Here is a 19,870-nt window from a genome sequence, read left to right on the forward strand (position 1 = left end):
GTTCCCCTCTGCTGTGTGTAGATTATTTTATTTGAGTATGTGGAATCGATTAGATGTATGTCATAGCATGATGTGACATGGCTAGTATTAATTACTTTTAAACAAAGTGTTTTGCAGGCATACATCAGTTCAAAGCAGCAATTACATTACTGACACAGTAAGCCCATTGATTTGTGTCATGAAAATATTCTGTAGAGAGCATGTAGTTCACTGTTCCCGCTGAAAAAAATTTTCTTTACTAATGTGCTTCCCACAGTTGTCACTGGTGTGTTGATTTTTTTTGCGTGGGAGGGACAGCTAATTGTGATGACAATTATGTTCTCCAGCCAACAACAGTTTGGTGGCATACTGCCATAACTATACAGTTAGGCATTTCAGGTTTTCCTACAGAAATAACCAAATGCAGTCAGGGTCCTTGTGAGTGTTCACTTATGTAAAATTTAATCTAATTTAAACAAAATTGTACTACAGCTTCATAATCACTGCCAAACCATTTGTCTCACCTGCTATCATATTCAACCAAGAAGCCTTTGATCAGGACTCGTGACAAGCCAACAACAATGCTAGGGATCCATTCAGGCAGTGTTCTTTTATCTGTATCTTGTCCAGAGACAGAAAATCTTTCAGCTGCTTTTCTTTCACAAAATTAAAATGTGCACAGAAATAAAATCAAACCTGATCAAACTACATGTAATTTTAGTCTACATTATCCTACAACTTGAGATCTTAAAAATAAATAAATCACTAATAACAGTAAAAGTAAATAAATTTAATATACAATTCTTACATACAGAAATGCAGAGAACAGAGAAAAACAATGATTCAGTACGAAGAGGTGAAGAATAACTCTGCTAATTGATGAGGCTTCATGGTACCGTATGAGGGGATGAAAATGAGACACTTTTGAAAATGATACTGATGAAAAAAGCTTACAGAGTGCGTGGCCCTCCTGATAAAGGCCTGGAGTCTCATTATCTCAATCGCAGTGCTGATGATCAGCACCATTTCAAGTGAGAATCTTGGCTGGCAGTCTGCAGGAAGCCTGGCAAAGAGCTGAACAAAATTAGACAAAACCATCTGGGTTAAAACACCTGCTCTCTTGGGCTGTGTGGGCCAGGTACACACAAGCATTTTCTCCATGTATTCATCTCCATTGAGCCTACATGAATTTAACAATGCAGCAAAGAGATTAAATGGCAAGTCCCATTTGGTTAAAAAGCACTATCCCCTTCATTCACTAAGGGTTGCTATGGCATATGGTACACGTCATCTTATTTCCGCACATACAACTCCAAAAAGATACACATTACTAACTGATACCTGGACACTGACAAAGCAAAATGTGCCATGAATGAAAGTTTAATTTACATATGTTCATATTTCTAATTAAACCTTAAAATAAGGAAATGCATATAATGTACACTGACAAAATTATTTACAGTCCTTTTTTTTTGGAATTTTATCAGTAAAAAGAGAAGTGGGATCAGGTTGACAAGCCCACAAGACGGGTGGACCTGGGTGAAAACTCAGCTGTGGTCCACAATTCAAACTCGACTTATGAAACGCTAACGGGCACATCTGTAAAAGCCTCGGACATACATACTCTTGCACGTATACCCACAGTGTTGACATGCACACATATACACGAAACACATACCAAGGGCAGCTACTGTACACCCCCTTGGGTAGAATAAAAAAAGGACGCCCAATACTGTACTTCGGTACCTCGGTCATCCCGGGTATTTTACGCTAATATCAACTGACTGACTGCCTCTGTAATATAAAAATGAATACATTTATCTACGCATACCTACACTTTAAAACAAGTCTGTACTTTAAATCCAAAATGTAATACGATTGCATTGGACTGCTTTACAATGAATAATTATGAGTTTGAATGTGTAAACGTTTCTTGTCCGTGGATTCTCGTCGGTTGCAGCCACATTCTCAAAGACATCGTTCTGTGAAACTGCTTCCCACGGATACTTCACCACTGAAGAGAGAACAATATCGCTACGTATTTCCTGAAATCCAAATTTCGGAGACCTGCATTACAACTGAGGATACGAATTAAATCCAACTAAAATCCAAATTGACATATGCTGCTTTGACATCTTGCTTTTGGGCCCGGGTTAACAGTCATTAATTTCAGGCGCATCCACGACAACTAGGCTATCATTACGTTTCTGACAACCAAATAGCGTGAAACACAAAAATCCATAGACATATTTTGATGTCCAGCTACAATACTTACCTAAAATTAAAACAACCCAGCTACCGTTCCTAGGAGCCTATGTAACTAATCTAGCAATTCATGCTTCGCATGCATCACAATCAATAACTTCTAATCAGAACGCTATTGTAGCTCGCTGCTCGTCGTGGTGCGGCAATTTTTCTTATTATTCATGGTCTGCTAACAAGCATTTTCGAGGATTTAAGTATTTGTTGCATAGGTCGTTGTGATTGAGACGTGTCGTGAATGTGAACAACATTTTTTATTATGCCACTTCGGGGAAATAGATTTGAACATATGTGGGCCAAATGAAACAATAAAATGACATGATAAGATGTATTGTGGGCTTGGGGAAATACATTCATCCTTGCCAGAAGGTGGCAAAAATTTATGGGACATACGGACACAGTCTTCATGGCTGTTAGTATTTTTTAGCCGGAAATGATTTGCTGGTGGAAGGAAGTACTGCCGGTGTTTTGCATTGGATGTAGTCCATGTGACTGAACTGAGGAACGAACAGTGTCTGCAGAGAACTGTGAAGATGGGCAAGAAAAGTAAAAAAGAAAAGAAGGTGAAAGGAGCAGAGAAGACAGCTGCTAAAATGGAGAAAAAGGTTTCGAAAAGATCAAAGAGAGAAGAGGTAACTCGAGAGTTGTAACGCTATTGCTAGCTAGTTGGGAAATTAGACTGCTAGCTTGCCACCTCAGTTTTCCACATATAATATTTGCTAACTAAAAGTTGGGTGAGAATAAAACACTTATTAAACATTGTGTTCTGCCTATACGTTATTTGCCATCTATGCGATATTCTTCCTAATACCATTTGCCCGATTCTGTAGAGCCTGGATACCTTCCCTCAGATAGCTGCTTGGATATGTGAATCCGAGTTGGAGATGTCATACCCATATAACTAGCTAGCTAGCGGGTGCGTGTTTCCTAAAGAGGTGAAATGGGCTACAGTCATTTACTGCATGTAAGTAAGTAAGTTCTTTGAACAGCCTGCGTAATAACTCGTAGTCGTGTGTCTGTGTGGACGACAGGAGGATTTGGAGGCATTGATTGCTGAGTTTCGCACTTTGGACGCGAAGAAGACACAGGTGGTGGAGACCGCGTGTCAGCCCCCTTCGCCCAGGTACTTGGCTCACGCCATTTATCGACTATGGTGTCTGTATGTAACGGATAAGAGGTGTGTGGTGACCCGTTTCATCTGTCCTACTTAGGTTAAACGCGACTCTGTCTGCGCACCCAGAGAAGGATGAACTGATCCTGTTCGGAGGCGAGTATTTCAATGGGAAAAAGGTAATTCCCCAGATTTTGTCACTGTTGTGTCTGGTATAGAGATTAATGAGTTGGCCTTAAAATAGACACAGTTGTACAATAACTGTGGTTTGTCTCCTCCAGACCTACTTGTACAACGACCTCTTCTTCTACAACATCAAGAAGAACACCTGGGTGAAGTCAGACATCCCCAACCCTCCTCCTCGCCGCTGTGCTCACCAGGTAAACCCCCAGCACTTTACTGTAAACCATCAGACAATTACAACTGTCTACTATGACATCCCTACCACCAGGTTTAGTAGAGGAACGGTACTGTACTCTGTACCTCTAAAGTGGAGCAGTGTAGTATAGTGGTAAGGAGCAGGACTCATAACCCGCTGGGGCACTGCTGTTGTACCCTTGGGCAAGGTACTTAACGCAGAATTGGCTCACTAAATATCCAGCTGTATAAGTGGGTAACATAAAAAATTGTAACCTATGTGAATAAGAGCATCTGGTAAATGCTAATAATGTAATGTAATGTAAAGTGTGGTAACGCTTCAGTGGGACCAACCCACTGTCAAGTAGGACATTGTACAGAGTACTGCAGAGCAGTATGCACCATGAAAAAACGTGTGAAAGTCAAACTGACCCTCCAAAGGCCAGGGCCTTTCTCTGAGACTATGAAGATAATTCCCCTTGTTTTAGTGCTCTTCTGATGGTGCGTAACAGTTGTTACTGTGGACACCTCTGTGAACACATGTGCCTCTGGCTCCTTGGTGTTTGTAGGTGTAGTTTGTTGCTGCCTATTGATGTTGCCTTTACTTACGATCCTCCCTCCAGGCAGTGGTGGTTCCGCAGGGGGGAGGACAGCTCTGGGTGTTTGGAGGGGAGTTTGCATCACCTGATGGGGAGCAATTCTATCATTACAAAGACCTGTGGGTTCTTCATTTAAATACTCTCACCTGGGAGCAGATCAAGTAAGTGGTTGTGTGCATACATATATATGTGTGTGTGTGTGTGCGCGCGCGTGTGTGCGTGAGTGCATGCCTGTGTCTCTGTTCCTTCTGTTCTTTTTAAATGCTGATGTGGTCCTGCTGTGGAAGGTGTGTGTTTTGATGTTGTGTTGCTGTGTACCTACAGGGCGTCTGGTGCCCCCTCTGGCCGTAGCGGGCACCGCATGGTCCTGAGCAAGAGGCAGCTGTTGGTGTTTGGAGGCTTCCATGAGAGTGCCAGGTGAGCTTGGGGTTGGATGTCAGCGTACTTGTTGAGAGCGGATTGGAGAAGAGACCTAATTTGCGTCCCAGTCCAATCCTAACGCTCACCCACAAGCCCCTGTCCCAGTTTTGTGAGTGCTGGCATTATTTGCCATGTCTGACTTTGAGGGTGGCCCTATGATTACAGAGGGAATTTCAGTGATGGTTTGGGGCTACTTAGATCCTTGAATATCCACTTTGCTCAAACCAGTAACTTTGCTGGCTAGGAAGGGAGATGAATCTTACCACATGAGTTATATGTATCTAAAGGGCTTGGTCTCACAAAGGTGAAGATGCACCTCACAATAAAGTGTCTTTGGCCCTGTTTCCATCCAGCTGTACATGTAGGTGATCACATACGTTGTCCTTATTTGTTTCATCATGGGCTATAGAAGAATACATTGTAATGATTCTTTCATTTTTCTGATTTGTGATGTAAGTAATATAAGCATATAAGTGACAGTGGCAAAGGCAACGGCAGCACGTGCCAGTTGCATAGATCCAAATGAATGGACAAGCATATCCCATTGAGCACCCCCTGTGGTCTAAACCCATCTCCCTCGGGTGGCCCTCGCTGTGACATCAGTAACACACAGCACAGAGGGCCACTCACAGCAAGGGGCAAGGGGCTAGACTGGGTTTGAAATTCAAAGATTCTGTGTTCCTCTCCTTCAGAGACTATATATACTACAATGACGTCCACGCCTTCAACCTGGACACCTTCACCTGGAGCCGCCTGACTCCCTCTGGCACCGGCCCTTCCCCACGCTCAGCCTGCCAGATGACCCCCACGCCTGACGGCAGCGGCGTCATCATCTACGGAGGATACTCCAAAGTGGTAAGAGTGTGTGCATGCACACGTGTCCAGTGGGGGCAGAGGTGTTTAGAAAACGTGCTGCCCAGCTATCAAAGAATATTCTCCCTGTAGAAAGAGGTCATGCTAGAGAGTGCAAAATGGAAAGCGTAGCATGTGTGGATGGTTGTTAAACTTAGTTGTTTGTGTTGAGGCTGTGATAATGATAATGTTAATTTTGTGAGCGATACTTTCATTTGCAGAGAGTGAAGAAGGAGGTGGACAAAGGCACCATCCACTCCGACATGTTCTTACTGAAACGAGAGGGCAAAGATGAACAAGGTACGTGTGTTTGTGTGTGTGGATATGTGCCCATAGGGTGGGTGTGTGTGTGTTTGTGTTTGTGTGTGTGCAGGACAGGTGATATGTAGTGATTGCCTAATTTGTTGTGTGATGTATAACCTTTATTTGACAGCAGACAGTATGCATAAATCAGATGACCTCTCTTTACCCTCTCCCCCCAGTGAAGTGGGTATGGTCTCGTGTGAGCCCCTCAGGGGTGAAGCCCCCGCCCCGGTCCGGGTTCTCTCTGGCAGTAGGGCTGGGTGGGCGTGCACTGCTGTTTGGGGGCGTGTGTGATGAGGAAGAGGAGGAGACACTGGAGGGAGACTTCTTCAATGACCTCTACCTTTATGATATCAGCAAGAACCGCTGGTTCCCTGGCCAGTTAAAGGTACTACCTCACACCTGTACTACCTTGGTGTGTGTGTGCACATGACTGTCTGTGCATATGTATGTGTTTGTGTATACATCTGGCATGAACTGGGTAAGTCTGCATGTGAAACATACCAAGACTACTGTTCTTTGTTTAGGATTATGAGGAATAATATCTTTTGAGATGCATCATGCAGAATAGGAAGTGTACACAATATATATTATATATTACGTATAAGGTTATGCCACACCCAGGCAGCTTATTGGTGGAGAGGGTCAGTCCAGTTTATCTTTGCCTGTGGCTGCTTTCTAGATGTATAAAGGGGTTCTGTGTTACTCTTTACCTCAGGGGCACAGGTCGGAGAAGAAGAAACGCCGTCGGGGCGTGAAAACGGAGGGGGCTGCTGAGGGGGCGGGGCAGGAGGAGGGTGAGGCAGAGGAGGAGGAGGGTCCGAAGGAGATCGTGAAGGAGATTGTGACTGAAGATGGCACAGTGATGACCATCAAGGAGGTGATCCCTGGAACGATGAGGAAGGAGGAGAGCGAGGAAGAGGAGGAGGAGCAGGAGGAGGGTGCGGCGGCAGCCCCAGGGGTGGAGCCCTGCCCTCGCTCCAACGCGATGGCGGTCGTTAAACAGGGAAAGCTGTACGTCTATGGGGGAATGTTTGAAGTGGGTGACCGGCAGGTCACACTCAACGACCTGTACGCCCTCGACTTGCACAAGATGGAACAGTGGGAGGTGCTCGTGGAGATGGACCAGAGTGAGTGAATAGGCCATTCTGTGTGTGTGTGTGTGTGTGTGTGAGAGAGAGAGAGAGAGAGAGATGCATGTAGTGTCAGAGATGCCAGTCAGTGAATAAAACTGCTGCAGACAGGAAGTGACTGATCACATGACCTGATCTTTTTGCATTCCAGAGGCACAAGAGTGGCTGGAGGAGTCTGAGTCAGAGGATGATGAGGAAGAGGAGGATCAGAAAGTAGCAGGAGGTGGTGATGAAGATGAGGAGGAATCAGAGGAAGAGAGTGATGATGATGATGATGATGATGATGAAGGTAAGTGCAGTATCAGGGGCGTGTGCACTAGCAGTGTTTACCTTGGCTACATCATGACTTTTTTTGTGTTTGTTTTGCAGGAGAGGAGCATCCCCCTGTAAAGCCTGGCGAAACTTTAACAGACTTTCAAAGCCGGACTGAGCAGTACTGGGTGGGACTGGCCCGGGCTAACATGGGCCCTGATGCCAAGGACAAGAAGGTTCAGAAAGTGGGCCTGGCTATGGCCAAAGTGTTCTATGAAGAGCAGGAGTGAACCACTGCTGTTTCAGCAGACAGGAGACTGGAGGGTGTGTGTGCGTGTTCATGAGTGTGTCTGTGTGAGGAAGTGGATGTTATTATGTGACAGTGTGAGTGGATACATGTGTGTGCATGTGTCCATGTGTGTGTGTGTGTTTGTGAGAGTGTGTGTTTGTGCATGTCTTAATGAGTATGTGAGGGAAAAGGCAAATGAGACGGGGTCAGGTGTTGTCCATATCTTTTGGAGTGGCCTGATTCTCCACATGGACAGTCTGGGGAGAGGGTGGAGGAGGAGAATGGAGGGATGTGCCAAGAACTGAACAGATGAAAAATAGATGCTGCAGACCATGGATGAGGTTACGCAGCTTGTCTTTCTCTCCTTTTTCACCCAAGTGCTTTTATTGAATGCATGTATAAAAGAATGATACTACAAATCACTACAGCTTTGTTTTCATTGCTAATGAATGAACATGTGCAGCAGTGTTACACACAGATTGGAGGGGTGCTGTGTGTGTGTGTAAGCGTATATGCATGCACTGCTCTCCTCTGTAAACATACATATATGCACTCCTCTCCTCTGTTTAAATATGTATGAGGTATTTTATTGAACTGGTGTATTTACCTATGGCATCTAGTAGTTCCTTCAGGTTTACGTGCCTCCCCCAGTCAGTCATATTATGTCTGTTATGTTACAATGTAATGTTTTTATTTTTCTTGCAAGCATCCTAAGGCAGGGCATGAAAATTCAGCACACACATTTCTCCAGATGATGGTGTGACTAAATTGCCAAGGAATAGTTGCTGTCCTTGCATATGGCAGCAGTGTTGTCTTTCTCCACATTTGTCTTTTTCATTAAGCGTTTTGTGTGCATTTTGGACACCGCTCAAACTTGAAGTCGTCTTGGACAGAAAGTGCTGCAACTTGAAAACGGTCGTGCTGAAACTGATGTGATTAGGCAGTAGTTGTGTTGTTTGGTTTGTTGCTCATACTACTTAGAGTTATAGAACATGTTGTTGCCCATTATCATTAGCCTTTTTCCCAAAACTAAAAGTTGCAGGCTCATGAGCATTTAGCATATTGGTGCATTATGTGACTTATTTGAGCCCTTAGTCTGTGACTTTCGTGTTGTCACATGCAGTTGTGGCCATATTGCATATGTAGAATATGTGTTTGCGTACCAAGAGATATTCCCCTTGATCTGCCACACAACCTTCATAATACCTCATGACTTTGATCACTGCATCATGGTTTAGTTGCCAAATTCCTAGGTCACATGCCTGTGTGGTCATATTTTGTATGGCATGCACTTGTTGGCTCATACCCATTTTCTTCTGATCTGTTTCTCCCTTCAAACCTTGCATATTGCCCTGTAGTGTGACATCTTTAATGTGTGTATTTGAATGAGCTTCTTCATAATGATTGTACATGTATTGCATATGCTGAATATATTTGGGTGAATACATTCATCACATGCAATACATTTACACTTGGTATGAAAGCCATTTTTACTAATCCATGACCTGTGGAGGAACTTTTCAGGTGGCTTGGGCTGATGTGTATTAACATGTGAATTAGCTTCTTGTGAACTGTATTTTAAATCAACTTTGCAGTGTTTGTTGTGGATGTGATTGGGCTTTGGCAATGTGTCTGTGTTGGCACTGGAATTGAGAGGGAGAGAGACAAGAGGGAGAGATATACATATGGGGGACGGGTGGGGAGCTACAAGAGACCTTGGAGTGGCTTGGTGAAGAAAAACGGCGGAATAACCACAAGACAGAAGTCTACTTTCAAACACTTTCATTATTTCTGCGACACAACTCGAAACAAACAACCGCCGCAAAATAAAAAATAAAAGGACAGGGAGGGATGAGCAGGGCATGCTGGGACATGCAGTGATGTCACAGGGGAAGGAGATTTCCAGTGAAAATGGTACACTACAAAAAATACAGTAGCAGATAAATTGTATCACTCGGCAGATTTTTACCCTTGTTTTGGTCATTTCTCAGCAAGGCTCGGGAATTCATGTCTGGTAAGCATAAATCTTGAAAAGTAAACAACTTGATTACGTAGCACGCTATTACATTGTTACTGGAGTGTTTTCTCTTGGCTAGAGAGAAGGGGGATACATACATACATACTGTAGATGTTACTGATGAGGGGGACCTTTGGCCCTCACAGACATGCTATAAAAACATCCAGTCTTTGTAAGTTAGCTCTGAGAAGAAGAAAAAAGAAAACTAACAGGTGACCACAGGGTCAGTTTCATATCATTTATATCACACAGCATCTTAGCAAATCCTAGAGAAAGGATGAACTTTGAACCCTTTTTAACGATCCTGGCATACAGCTTCCAAAACTAGAAGAGATTTGTTTTTAAACATTTTATCTATACAAAACAAAAACATACGTGAGCATGCAATTTACTTTTGCTTTAAAAAACAAGGCAGTTGGCATTTTTTTTCTTTTCTTCAGAATCTTGCAAATAGCTAGAAAATTAATAGTTTTCTCTGAAGCCACAGTAAAAGCATAACAGTCTGGGAAATCTACGAGGTGGGGGAGGTGGGGATTGCAGCGTCTTTTGCCCCGAGCGACGCCCCAAGAGGTTGTGGAGGGGATGACCAAAATATTTTCCCAGTAATAGTGATGGATGACCGCCCGCTGGGGAGCAGATGATGGGGATGGGAGAGGGAATGGTGATGACACGAACAGCAGCGAAGGTTCCTGTTCGCCATGGTGGGGAAAATGTTTCCGCGCCAACATGGAACGCAGTGATGAAGCCCTTTTGGGCAGACCTGTGTTTCTTTTGCATACGGTTTTCGAGAGCTGCCCTGGTTTATTGTCCCTCTGTTTCGCTTCCTGATTCCCTGGGGTATGTGTGGGGTGGGGTCAGCCATGGGCAATGGATGAATAGAACCACCCACAGGAGTTGCAGAACCACACTAGCTGCCCATGCCAATATTCACTTCAGAGTTTAATTCCAAAATGCACTGAAATACCCCTCAGCATCACCTCTAAAAAGGCAAGTCAGGAATATAAAAGCAAGAATAATAGTATTTATAATATAATCAATAAATATGTTATCAGGATGTTTTGGAATGAAAATGCCTGTAGAAACAGGAACATCAGGAGACAGCCCAGAAGTGGGTGTATCCTTTAATTCGCCTTCTCATCCTTTCTGTTTCAACAAAATTGGCAGGGAGTGAATAGTCACAATAATGTATTAATTCATAAGAATACATACAGATTTCATAGGCATTGCACTGCTTAAATAAAAAAGTGAATAAACAAAATGGCGAATCCGATGTTTAGCAAAATCACCATGACAACCAGAATACAGCTGGAACCCTGCGTGTGAGAGAGATAGAGAGAGAGAGAGAGAGAGTTAATAGAGACTAACTCACCCCGCTCCCACACCCACTCATATTCACTGGTATTCACATACCCACTCACCTTCACTCAAACCCTCACACTCACTCAGTCGTACCCCCACTGTAATACAGCAGCCGAAGAGTATTTCCCCAGAAAGGACATAAACCACGCACTAAAAAATTAGCTCGTTAACTAGGAGAAGCTGCCCATTATTCTTATAAATTTAGCGCACCAAAGTAAATGCAGCTCTGCCAGATCACCAGAGCTATGCTCTTTTTACACAAAGAAAGGGTTAAGGGTTTACATTTCTCATACTGGAATCTACACTGGAAATTACTGGCAATTCAGCATAACAATATTAATAAAACAGCAGTGTAATCAGTAGTCAACGGGTGTAAAAGGTTGAAGAAGGCAGTACTGCGTGTGATTTCAGGTGAACCTGCCTCATCTCCATTGCCTGCCTCTCTGCTGCAGACAAACCTCCTCATCCCTCACTCATCAGCTGATTGGCTCCTGCTGGAGAGCGGCATAAGCTGTTCCCTGGCAACAGAGTGCTGTGCAACCAATAGGGGGCTTCACTGTGGAAGGAGCCACTTCACCAGTCTATTGTTACTAAGGCACTCGGAGTACAGCAGGCTGACACTGGCGCTGCACATTAATACTGTAATATTGTATCAATACAGTGCAGATGCTGTATATGTCTACATCTCCTGGTGACCATCCCTCACCTAGTAGGTAATAATGGGGGGCAGCTTTACATTATCCAATCTGACTCCAATTCTGGAACCCGAATGTGCTCCTTACCTGGTTTGATTTGAGGTTTGATTTCATGAGAGGTTCTTCCTGTTGTTCTAGTGCAGTGGGTGAACATATTGGTGTAGGAGCAAGGATGAGGTCCAACTTCTGCACTGAACCTGGGGCCCCCGTTGGCCACGCCCCCTCCCTGCCCTCCTGGCTTTTGGGCCACTGTCTCTGCAGGGTGCTGGGGCGGGGCTCAGTGTGAGTGTGGTGTTTCTGGGAGGTGGAGTCCATAGGCTGGAGCGGCCTCATCTCCATCTCGTAGTTGCTCAGCCTCTCGTCGCCCTGCTCCAGTAGCCTGGAGTGTGCCTGGCTCTCACTGAGCGCCCGCTGCATAGTCCAGTCCGCCCAACGCTCCCGGGGTTTGTGATTGGAGGAGGCGTGCTCCTGCGACTTGTGATTGGACGAGACATTCTCCCGGGGCTTGTGACTGGATGAGGCATGTTCGCGGGGCTTGTGATTGGACAAGGCATGTTCCTGGGGCTTGTGGTTGGACGAGACGTGCTCCCGGGGCTTGTGATTGGACAAGGCATGTTCCCGGGGCTTGTGGTTGGAGAAGGCATGTTCCTGGGGCTTATGGTTGGAGGAGGCGTGGTTGTAGCCGTTGGTGTGGACCCCCCACACTTCGTCCTGCAGGGAGGGGGTGCTGGAGCAGCTACTGCTGACGCTGCCGTCCCCAGAGGGGCTTTTGTCCTCTCTCCAACTCTTAGCCTGTGGATACTTGCCACCGCACCCGCTGCCCCGCCCTTCCATCAGCACCTGGATCTCGCCCGCGCCGTGCTCATCATCCACAGCGCTCTGGCGGAGGAAGCGAGCGCTCTTGGTGCGGTGGGGGGGCTTTTGCGGGTGGCAGGGGGGTGTGGAGGTGCGGCCGTGCACGCCACTGGACATCACTTCGATTTCGTTCTCGCTCGAGGTCTGATGCTTTGGCCTTTGGCACTCAATTTCTGACGAACAAGATGGGGAGAGAGGGTTAGAATGCAGCACTTGCATGCAGTGTGAGAGGGAACACAGAACTGACACAGTATGAGATAGATTGCAGCATACAGGTTTGCACAATGCAGGTGTATGTACTACTTGTGTGTTTTTTCCTAGTAATAGGCTAGAGCAACCTCATACATGCATACATTTGTGCTTGTGTATGTGCAGTGGTGTGGGTGTTGGGGTGAGTGTTTCTTTGTGAATTTGTTTGTATGGGTATGTGTGTGTGGCTGGCGTGTTTACGCGTTTGTGTGCGCTCCTACTGTAAAGGGCATCATTGGCCTCCCTCCAACTTCCTCTCAGTGCTGCTGTCATTCACATGCTGCACAGCATTGTGGGTAAGAGCTCACAGCAGGCCTGGTTATGTGTGTGCGTGCGTGCGCATGTGTGTGTGTGTGTGTGTGTGAATTCAGCACTGTGGCTCTGCTGGTTGCCATAGCGCCAGTGCACTGACCGTTTCCTTGGTGATGGAAGGAGGGGGAGTATTCTTTGGCAGTGACCCTGGCCAGCCGGCACTCCTCCTGGGCCTTCAGCGCAGCGCCTGTAGCTGCCTCGGCCTTCCCCTGGGCGTGGGCCGTCCTGAGGGGAGAGGGGCCATTGTTACCATGCAAAACAGGCAGCAGGGAGCATGCTCCATACCCCACAAAGCGCAGTGCACACTCACACATAAGCATGAATACATACACAGACAACACGTCCCACATACTGCTATTACTCAAACGTTCACACGCTCCACTCCACTCACACACTACACGTTTACATAATCTTTTACTTCTGTTAGCCCAAAATCCCCACACACTCCACAGTCTACACAGACTCCACTTACAGACTACACACATAGTCTGTAGTCTGTACCAAATCTCCATGTACAGTCTAGTTTTTATGCACTAAACGGTCTACGCCATTATATACAGTCCACAGTCCAAGCACAGACAGATCTCTGCTCAGTCTCCACACAGTCTGTACACTCTCTCTAAGCAAAGTGGACAGTCTTTATAGGTACATTTGAATGCTGTGTACACAAAGCGTACACAGTCAGCAGACTCCAGCTGCACACTCTGTACTCTTACTGGCCGCTCAGACAGCAGGGGAACGGCAAGCAAGTCTGACCTGGCCTGGGCGATCTCGGCCTTCTGCTTGGCGATGTTGGCGGCCTTCTCGGCGGCCTCCACGGCACGGTCCACCTTCTCGCGGATCTTGCTGGCGCGCAGCGGAATCAGGTTCTTGCGCTTGCCGCTCACCAGCACATTCTGCTTGTACTTGCCCTCCTCCCGGGTTCCGTCGGGGAAGGTGGTGCAGCCATAGCCGTGGCGCCTGTTGCACGCCCACTCGCCCTCGTAGCGCAGCCCGTCGGAGCGCCGGCTCACCCCGCAGCCGGCGCGCTTGTCGTTGCGCCACTCCCCCGCGTACACCTCGGTGGTGGTGGCGTCCAGGTCGTCCTCGGCGACTGAGAGCTCGGCCTCGCCCTCGCCCAGGCTGGTGGTGGAGTTGACGTCGGAGGCGGCGGAGCTGACGGTGCTCACGCCGGCCTCACTGAGGAAGGAGCTCTGCTTGCTGCGCTGGCTGCTCAGCGAACTCCGCGACTCAGACTTGCGCAGCCGGAGGCCGCTGAGGATGGAGCGGCGGAACAGGCCCTTCTTCTTGCCGCGTGGCGGCTCCATCTCACCGCCCCGCGCCGTCAGGGCGAAGCCGCCCCGCGATGCCGCCGGGCTGCCCGCCGTCCCGCCCGCCGTCCCGCCCGCCCCATCCGGGTGCGGCGCCGCCCCGTTGCCCTGCTCGGAGCGGAGCGAGTTTATTGACCGGCGCAGCGGGGAGCGGATGACGGCCGCCATGCCATATGGCACGCTCTGCCGCACGCCATAGCCATGCCGCAGCCCGCCCGCCCACTGACCCTGGTACGTCCCTGAATATGGAGGGAGAGGGAGAGGGGAGAGGGGAGACGGGGAAAAAAGGGGGAGAAAGAGAGGGAAAGAGGGAGGGAGGGAGAGCCAGACAGAGGTGAATGTCTGAAAGCCCACATTCTCTTCAGATGGTAAGATGAGAAAACACAGGGCCCAATTACATCCAAGCAAGAAACTGGGAAAGGTTGAGCAGCTTTGCTGCAGAATAGTGCTTGTTTAGTTCGTGCAAGGTAATGTGGGCCAAATTATTAAATATAACTTGACTTCATTTTGGTATCAGTAATTTTAATGGCAGACCTATTTTTAGTTTTGTTTTTTGTTCTTTTGGGCTTATAGTGAATGTCTTTTTTGTACATGACGAACTTGGCATGGAGATAATTATCTTGCAGCTCTAAGACCTCTCCATTAATCATAATTTCCTACTCTCCGTTGTTTATAACTTAGTGTGTGCAGACTGGTCATCTCAGAGATATCATATTTTACCGCAAAGATGCCAGACAGTCTGGTTGAAGGAATGCAATATAGGAATAAAGTGAAAACATTCAGATCAAAAAATCAAAAATCTCCCAAACTTAAACAGAGCAGACACACAGAAACCCCAAAAGAACTTTGCACATTTTATCGTGACCCAGTTCTTAATCGCACTCTGCCCCTCTTACCTTTGGACCTTTTTACACGGACTCTCCACAGAGTCCCTAATCACCTGGCTTATTCATAGACACCATTACATGTTAAGTGCCGGCCCGCGGGGGATGGGCTTTCTCACTTAGCCGGGTTTTCCCTGAAGGATTCTTCCTTTTTCCACTGCTACAGGATCTTTTGCCCTGTCACTGTCACCCTTGCTTGCTTTGTGGGGTTCTGAGACTGTCTAAGCTTTATTCTTCTTTCAGTCGTGTTTAATGTATACATCATTGTGCACCAGTCCTTCTCTGGCCTTCGAATACAATTGCTATATCTGTACCTTGCTATATACTACTTTAAATACTAACCCATTATTCACAGCTGAGCTCATCAGTTATTTGTTTTTCTCCTTTATGTACAGTGCTCTGTGACAAATTCCTTACAAAACAAAATGCACCACATGAAATAAGATTTGAGCCCTCCCCATTTAAATTCCCCTTAAAGCTCTGTTCTTCCTTTTAGTCACCTTCTCTGCTGAGCAGAGAAAAAAATGCCCTATCCGTTTATTTCCGTTATTTTTCTCGATTCTTACCCCACTACTCCCTCACTCATTGAAACGGACTCAGGAGGACAGCCGAAGCAAGGCCTCTTTCCATGTGTGTTTGTTCTGCACGGTGACTCTAAGACGCTTGCGCTGTATTTGCGCTGTCATTGTTCGTTAATTCCGGAGCGTTTCCTGTGTGTTCTGTGAAGCTGCTTTGGTCTGCTGCACCAGTGCATCCCAAGAGTCCCATATGCAGTGGAGCTGTCCAGGGTTCTGGAACCGAGACAAATTTGGAGCGGTAGGAGGCGGGGGGGGGGGGGGGAGGGGGATTTATGGACAGCTGGAAAATCTGTTCATACGCAATTTAAAAGTTGGTTTGTAATGCCATTCCTGATTGGGATATTTAAATGTGGCTGAAGATCTTGTATGTGGGCATATCCTTCTGTCTTGCATCTATCAGCAGATATTGAATGTTGCATTTTATTTCCTTGCAGCCATGAATTTATTTTATGGCAAATGTGAAAGGCCCACATTTCCCATTGCCTCAATAATGTGTATGTTTTAGCTTGTCTGAGAAAAGCTTTCTCCCCTTAGTTTCTCTTTTTACTGGTCCAGGAACTGCAGAGGGACTATGCTATTCAGTACCCTCTGTTCCTTTTAAAGGCTTATACATGTTAACTGGTCCTGGCTGGTCAGCTGATATTAATCTTTGGTCCATAACCCCCTGCCTCTTATCTTCCCTATAGTCAAGTTAGACAAGACTATGATCCAACATCACTCTTAACCCAAAACATGGTGTCACTCTCATGCCAACACAACATTTCTGTCATCTAAACCCAACAGCCTTGTATATACACCCAGCATCAATCTTATTTGAACCAAACACCAATCTTTTTTGAAACCAACATCACTCTAATCCCAAACTGACAACACTCTTTATCTTAGTCTTAAGCGAACAAGACTTTTACATGACTCTTATATGACTCCCATCTCTCATAACAACTCAATATGACTCTTATTTCTTATCTGTTACAATTTATGGTCTTTTTGAGTGAGGTGTCACTCTGTATCTCTGGCTACGTCCATTTTTTAGACCATTCAAGGTGTGAATTCTGGTTTAGGTCTGGCCTGGATTCTGGTTGTGTCTGGTTCAGGTCTGGTGTGGGCCCTGGTTGGCTCGGGTTGAGTCTTGGAGAAGGGAGGTGGGGGGGACCTGGTGATGACTGTTACCTGGTCACTATTTGTCTCTCTCTGTCTCTCAGACTGTCCATTTCCTCATCCATCTACTCAAGTGCACGCCATGCTGTCTCTCTTTCTGTCCACTTGTCTCGTTGTCTGACCATCTGTCCCTCTCTAAGTGGCACAGATACAGGGCTTAGGGAGGCCGTGGTAGCAGGCCAGTCTTACCTCCATCGGAGTATGTCTCAGTGCCGTAGCCGTCCTGCAGGCCGTTGCTCCAGGTGCCCTCATACCTGGTTCCGGTGCTCGTGCTCGTCCGCAGGCCGTAGCGTCCCTTGAGTCCGTTTGTCCACTCGCCCTTGTACACCCACTTGCCCTTGTTCTCCACCCCGATTCCATGCCTCTTGCCCTGGGCCCACGTGCCTTGGTAAGTGTTCCCGCTAGGCCAGGTGTAGACGCCCAACACCTCGAACCCAAGGCTCCAGGAGCCTGAGTACTCGCCCTGCCCCTTGGGCCCGGTGCAGACGCCGCGGCCGTGCGCCTTGCCCTCCTGCCACTCTCCACAGTATGACCCTCCATCATCGAAGTCGAACCTGCCCCCAGTGGACATGCATGAAACAGGTTCTGGAAAATCCCCCGATCCAGAAAAAGAGAAGTAAGTCCGACCGGGGGAGCGAAGCCGTTGGGGGGTAGGGGGGTAGTGAGGGTGTACCTGAATCAGATTGCCTGGAGGGCGTCCCCTGTCAGGCCTCCTTAAACCATCCTCCCGGAAAACCTATTCCCGCCTAGACCTCCTGCAGGCCGTAGCGTAGGTGACGGTAAAAGCCGTCTGGCGGACATGCGTCTTCCCACTGCACCCCCCCTCCCCTCCGCCGCCTCCTTCTGCTGACACGCAAACGCAGTGCTGTCGCCCCTTGCTGTAGCCGCTGGCTTTCGCTGCTCCCTGTGGTTCCTCCGAGCCTGGTGAGGATCCACCTAGAAACGCATCACAGATCCATCCGCGGCCGACTCCGCTTTGCATCCTCTCTGCCTCGATAGCCCAGCATACTGCCGCCCCAGAGAGAGAGGGGGAGAGAGAGAGAGACAGAGCGGGGCTCTACCCTGGATCCCTGTGGCTTCGCCGCAGACAGGAATACAGCAACCTCCACACGCACTTTCTATCTGACGGACAGTCGCACACCTAAACAAACAGCTGATCTGATTTAGGTTTCCTGTCTCTCCCTCCCTCTCCGTTCTCCTTTTTGGTGTGACGCCGAAGCCCTTGTTTACTCGCTGGTGCAAAAAAAAAAAAAAAAACCAATAATACAGTTTTGCATCGAAGGCTATGCTTTTTCAATTTTCATTTGACACGTTTTATATATTTTTTTTCTGGTCATCAGCTTAATTCCCCGGCCCTCATTTTGCTGGGGAGTCTCTCTCCCTTCCTCGGTGGTGTCTCTCAGACCTGCTCATTAGAGGACTGTTCTACCACAGCCAGCTCTCCCTCCCCCTCCCCCTCCCTGCTTTTAAAGAGACAGGCGCCGCATGACTACCAGCCTCTCTCTGCTTTCCTCCCTCTCTCTCTCTCTCTCTCTCTCGTTCCCTGCCCCTGGGAGTCCTGCTTTTCCTAACAGCTGCTTGTTTTCTCTTTGTTTCACTCCGTCTGCGTTCTAATGACTACTCCATCTCTGAGCCACTCTGAGTGGCTGTAAAGCTTGTGGGACATTTTTCTGCAGGTACATTTGGACTGGACATGCGAGCCTTGGCTGTATTTGGAAAATATGGTTTACTTCAGAGAATACAGCAGAATGCAATAGTTTTGTCATGTGTGCCAGGTGAAATGACAGAATCTATTACATGTTTTACATCTCCGAGGTGACAAAAGGGGGGGCCTTGAACTGTGCCGCAGAGTGGGAGAGAATTTGGGGGACAGGGCCGGCAGGGGGGTAGGGGGATTGGGGGGGGGGGGGGGGGTAATGCAGAGAAGTGGTGGGAGTGAGATTCTAGGGGGGAGTAACGCCAGGAGAGAAGGTTTGAAGCAGCAGGGCGCTGTATGTCTGTCCAATCAGTGCAGATCAGATCAGACTGAGCTGGGTTAAAATAGGCTCAGAGCTGAGGGGCCCTGACACGTCCTACTGCTCAACACACACACACACACACCCCCACACACGCACACACAGACACACACCTGGAGAGCCTGCTTCAGGATGGATCTACGTGCACGTATGTGCGTGGGCCGGACTGGCACCGTAACAATGACGCGACCGCTTTCTCAGTGCTTCTTTAGCTGATCCAGCCTACTGTCAGCTGATTGGCATTACCGAACGCAGAGGAAGGGAGAGATTGCGTCCAGGGCTTGAAAGAGGCAGCTGGAGAGAGGGAGGGGGTGGAGTAGGATTGAGAGAGGGGGAAGAGATTAGAGGCAGCGCCGTGCAGGACGAAAAGGAGAGGGTAGGAGTTGGGAGGGGAGGAGCAGAGTGTCCGGGGGCCTCGGGCTGTGGAGTGACGTTCCACACCTCCGTCAGCCGTGACACGTGCCTCGCCGCAGAAACAAGATGATCCCAATGAGATTATTATTCTCCGTGACCCTCTGCACCCTCGTCCCCGTGCTCCTTCGAGCAGAACGCGTTGAAGTCGCTCGCTAGCGAGAGCTGCACTCGGCCAGGTCTCCACAGGACTGCCGGGGGTCCGGCTGAAGCCGTTTGAAATAAAGCTTTCGGTCTGTTAAGCGTTTCTGTGAACTGCTGAAAGAATCACACTCCTGCAATGGAGCGCGGCCACTTTCCTCTTTCAGTGACTGACGCAAAACAAAGCTCATTAGCAAAGGCAGGCTGCTCTGAGTCACACCAAGTTTGTACACACACACACACACACACACACACGCATACACACGCACACACTCATACTCCATTCTTCCGCATTTTAATTAGGTACCAGTGATTTTGACTCACAGGCA

The 19,870-nt window shown here is 47.6% G+C and overlaps 2 protein-coding genes across 2 annotated transcripts; one reads left to right on the top strand and one right to left on the bottom strand.

The window, feature by feature from the left end:
* Window positions 1-2,729: 2,729 nt before the first annotated feature.
* On the top strand, window positions 2,730-7,647 carry klhdc4 (kelch domain containing 4). Its single transcript, XM_036543770.1, has 12 exons — window positions 2,730-2,873; window positions 3,273-3,364; window positions 3,453-3,531; window positions 3,634-3,732; window positions 4,333-4,469; window positions 4,633-4,725; window positions 5,421-5,583; window positions 5,802-5,880; window positions 6,063-6,271; window positions 6,602-7,013; window positions 7,168-7,305; window positions 7,389-7,647. Exons 1-12 carry the CDS (start codon window positions 2,775-2,777, stop codon window positions 7,556-7,558), a joined length of 1,770 nt encoding a protein of 589 aa, XP_036399663.1. The 5' UTR covers window positions 2,730-2,774; the 3' UTR covers window positions 7,559-7,647.
* Window positions 7,648-9,206: 1,559 nt separating this feature from the next.
* On the bottom strand, window positions 9,207-18,378 carry jph3 (junctophilin 3). The gene is made up of 5 exons (XM_036544361.1): window positions 17,164-18,378; window positions 13,801-14,593; window positions 13,145-13,269; window positions 11,716-12,656; window positions 9,207-10,887 (listed from the first exon to the last, which is right to left on the bottom strand). The coding sequence occupies exons 1-5, from the start codon at window positions 17,543-17,545 to the stop codon at window positions 10,807-10,809; spliced, it is 2,322 nt and encodes a 773-aa protein (XP_036400254.1). The 5' UTR covers window positions 17,546-18,378; the 3' UTR covers window positions 9,207-10,806.
* Between the last annotated feature and the right edge of the window lie 1,492 nt (window positions 18,379-19,870).

Source organism: Megalops cyprinoides, chromosome 13, assembly GCF_013368585.1.
Source record: "Megalops cyprinoides isolate fMegCyp1 chromosome 13, fMegCyp1.pri, whole genome shotgun sequence".
Classification (NCBI taxonomy): Eukaryota; Metazoa; Chordata; class Actinopteri; order Elopiformes; family Megalopidae; genus Megalops; species Megalops cyprinoides.

Bases quoted from the DNA above. Each gene is read 5' to 3' on its own strand.
- klhdc4 (XM_036543770.1), top strand. From the start codon at position 2,775: ATGGGCAAGAAAAGTAAAAAAGAAAAGAAGGTGAAAGGAGCAGAGAAG. The intron at 4,470-4,632 runs GTAAGTGGTTGT...GTGTACCTACAG, and splicing joins CTCACCTGGGAGCAGATCAA to GGCGTCTGGTGCCCCCTCTG. The intron at 5,584-5,801 runs GTAAGAGTGTGT...TTTCATTTGCAG, and splicing joins ACGGAGGATACTCCAAAGTG to AGAGTGAAGAAGGAGGTGGA.
- jph3 (XM_036544361.1), bottom strand. From the start codon at position 17,545: ATGTCCACTGGGGGCAGGTTCGACTTCGATGATGGAGGGTCATACTGT. The intron at 14,594-17,163 runs GTAAGACTGGCC...CTCCATATTCAG, and splicing joins TGAGACATACTCCGATGGAG to GGACGTACCAGGGTCAGTGG. The intron at 13,270-13,800 runs GTCAGACTTGCT...CTCTCCCCTCAG, and splicing joins GCCGAGATCGCCCAGGCCAG to GACGGCCCACGCCCAGGGGA.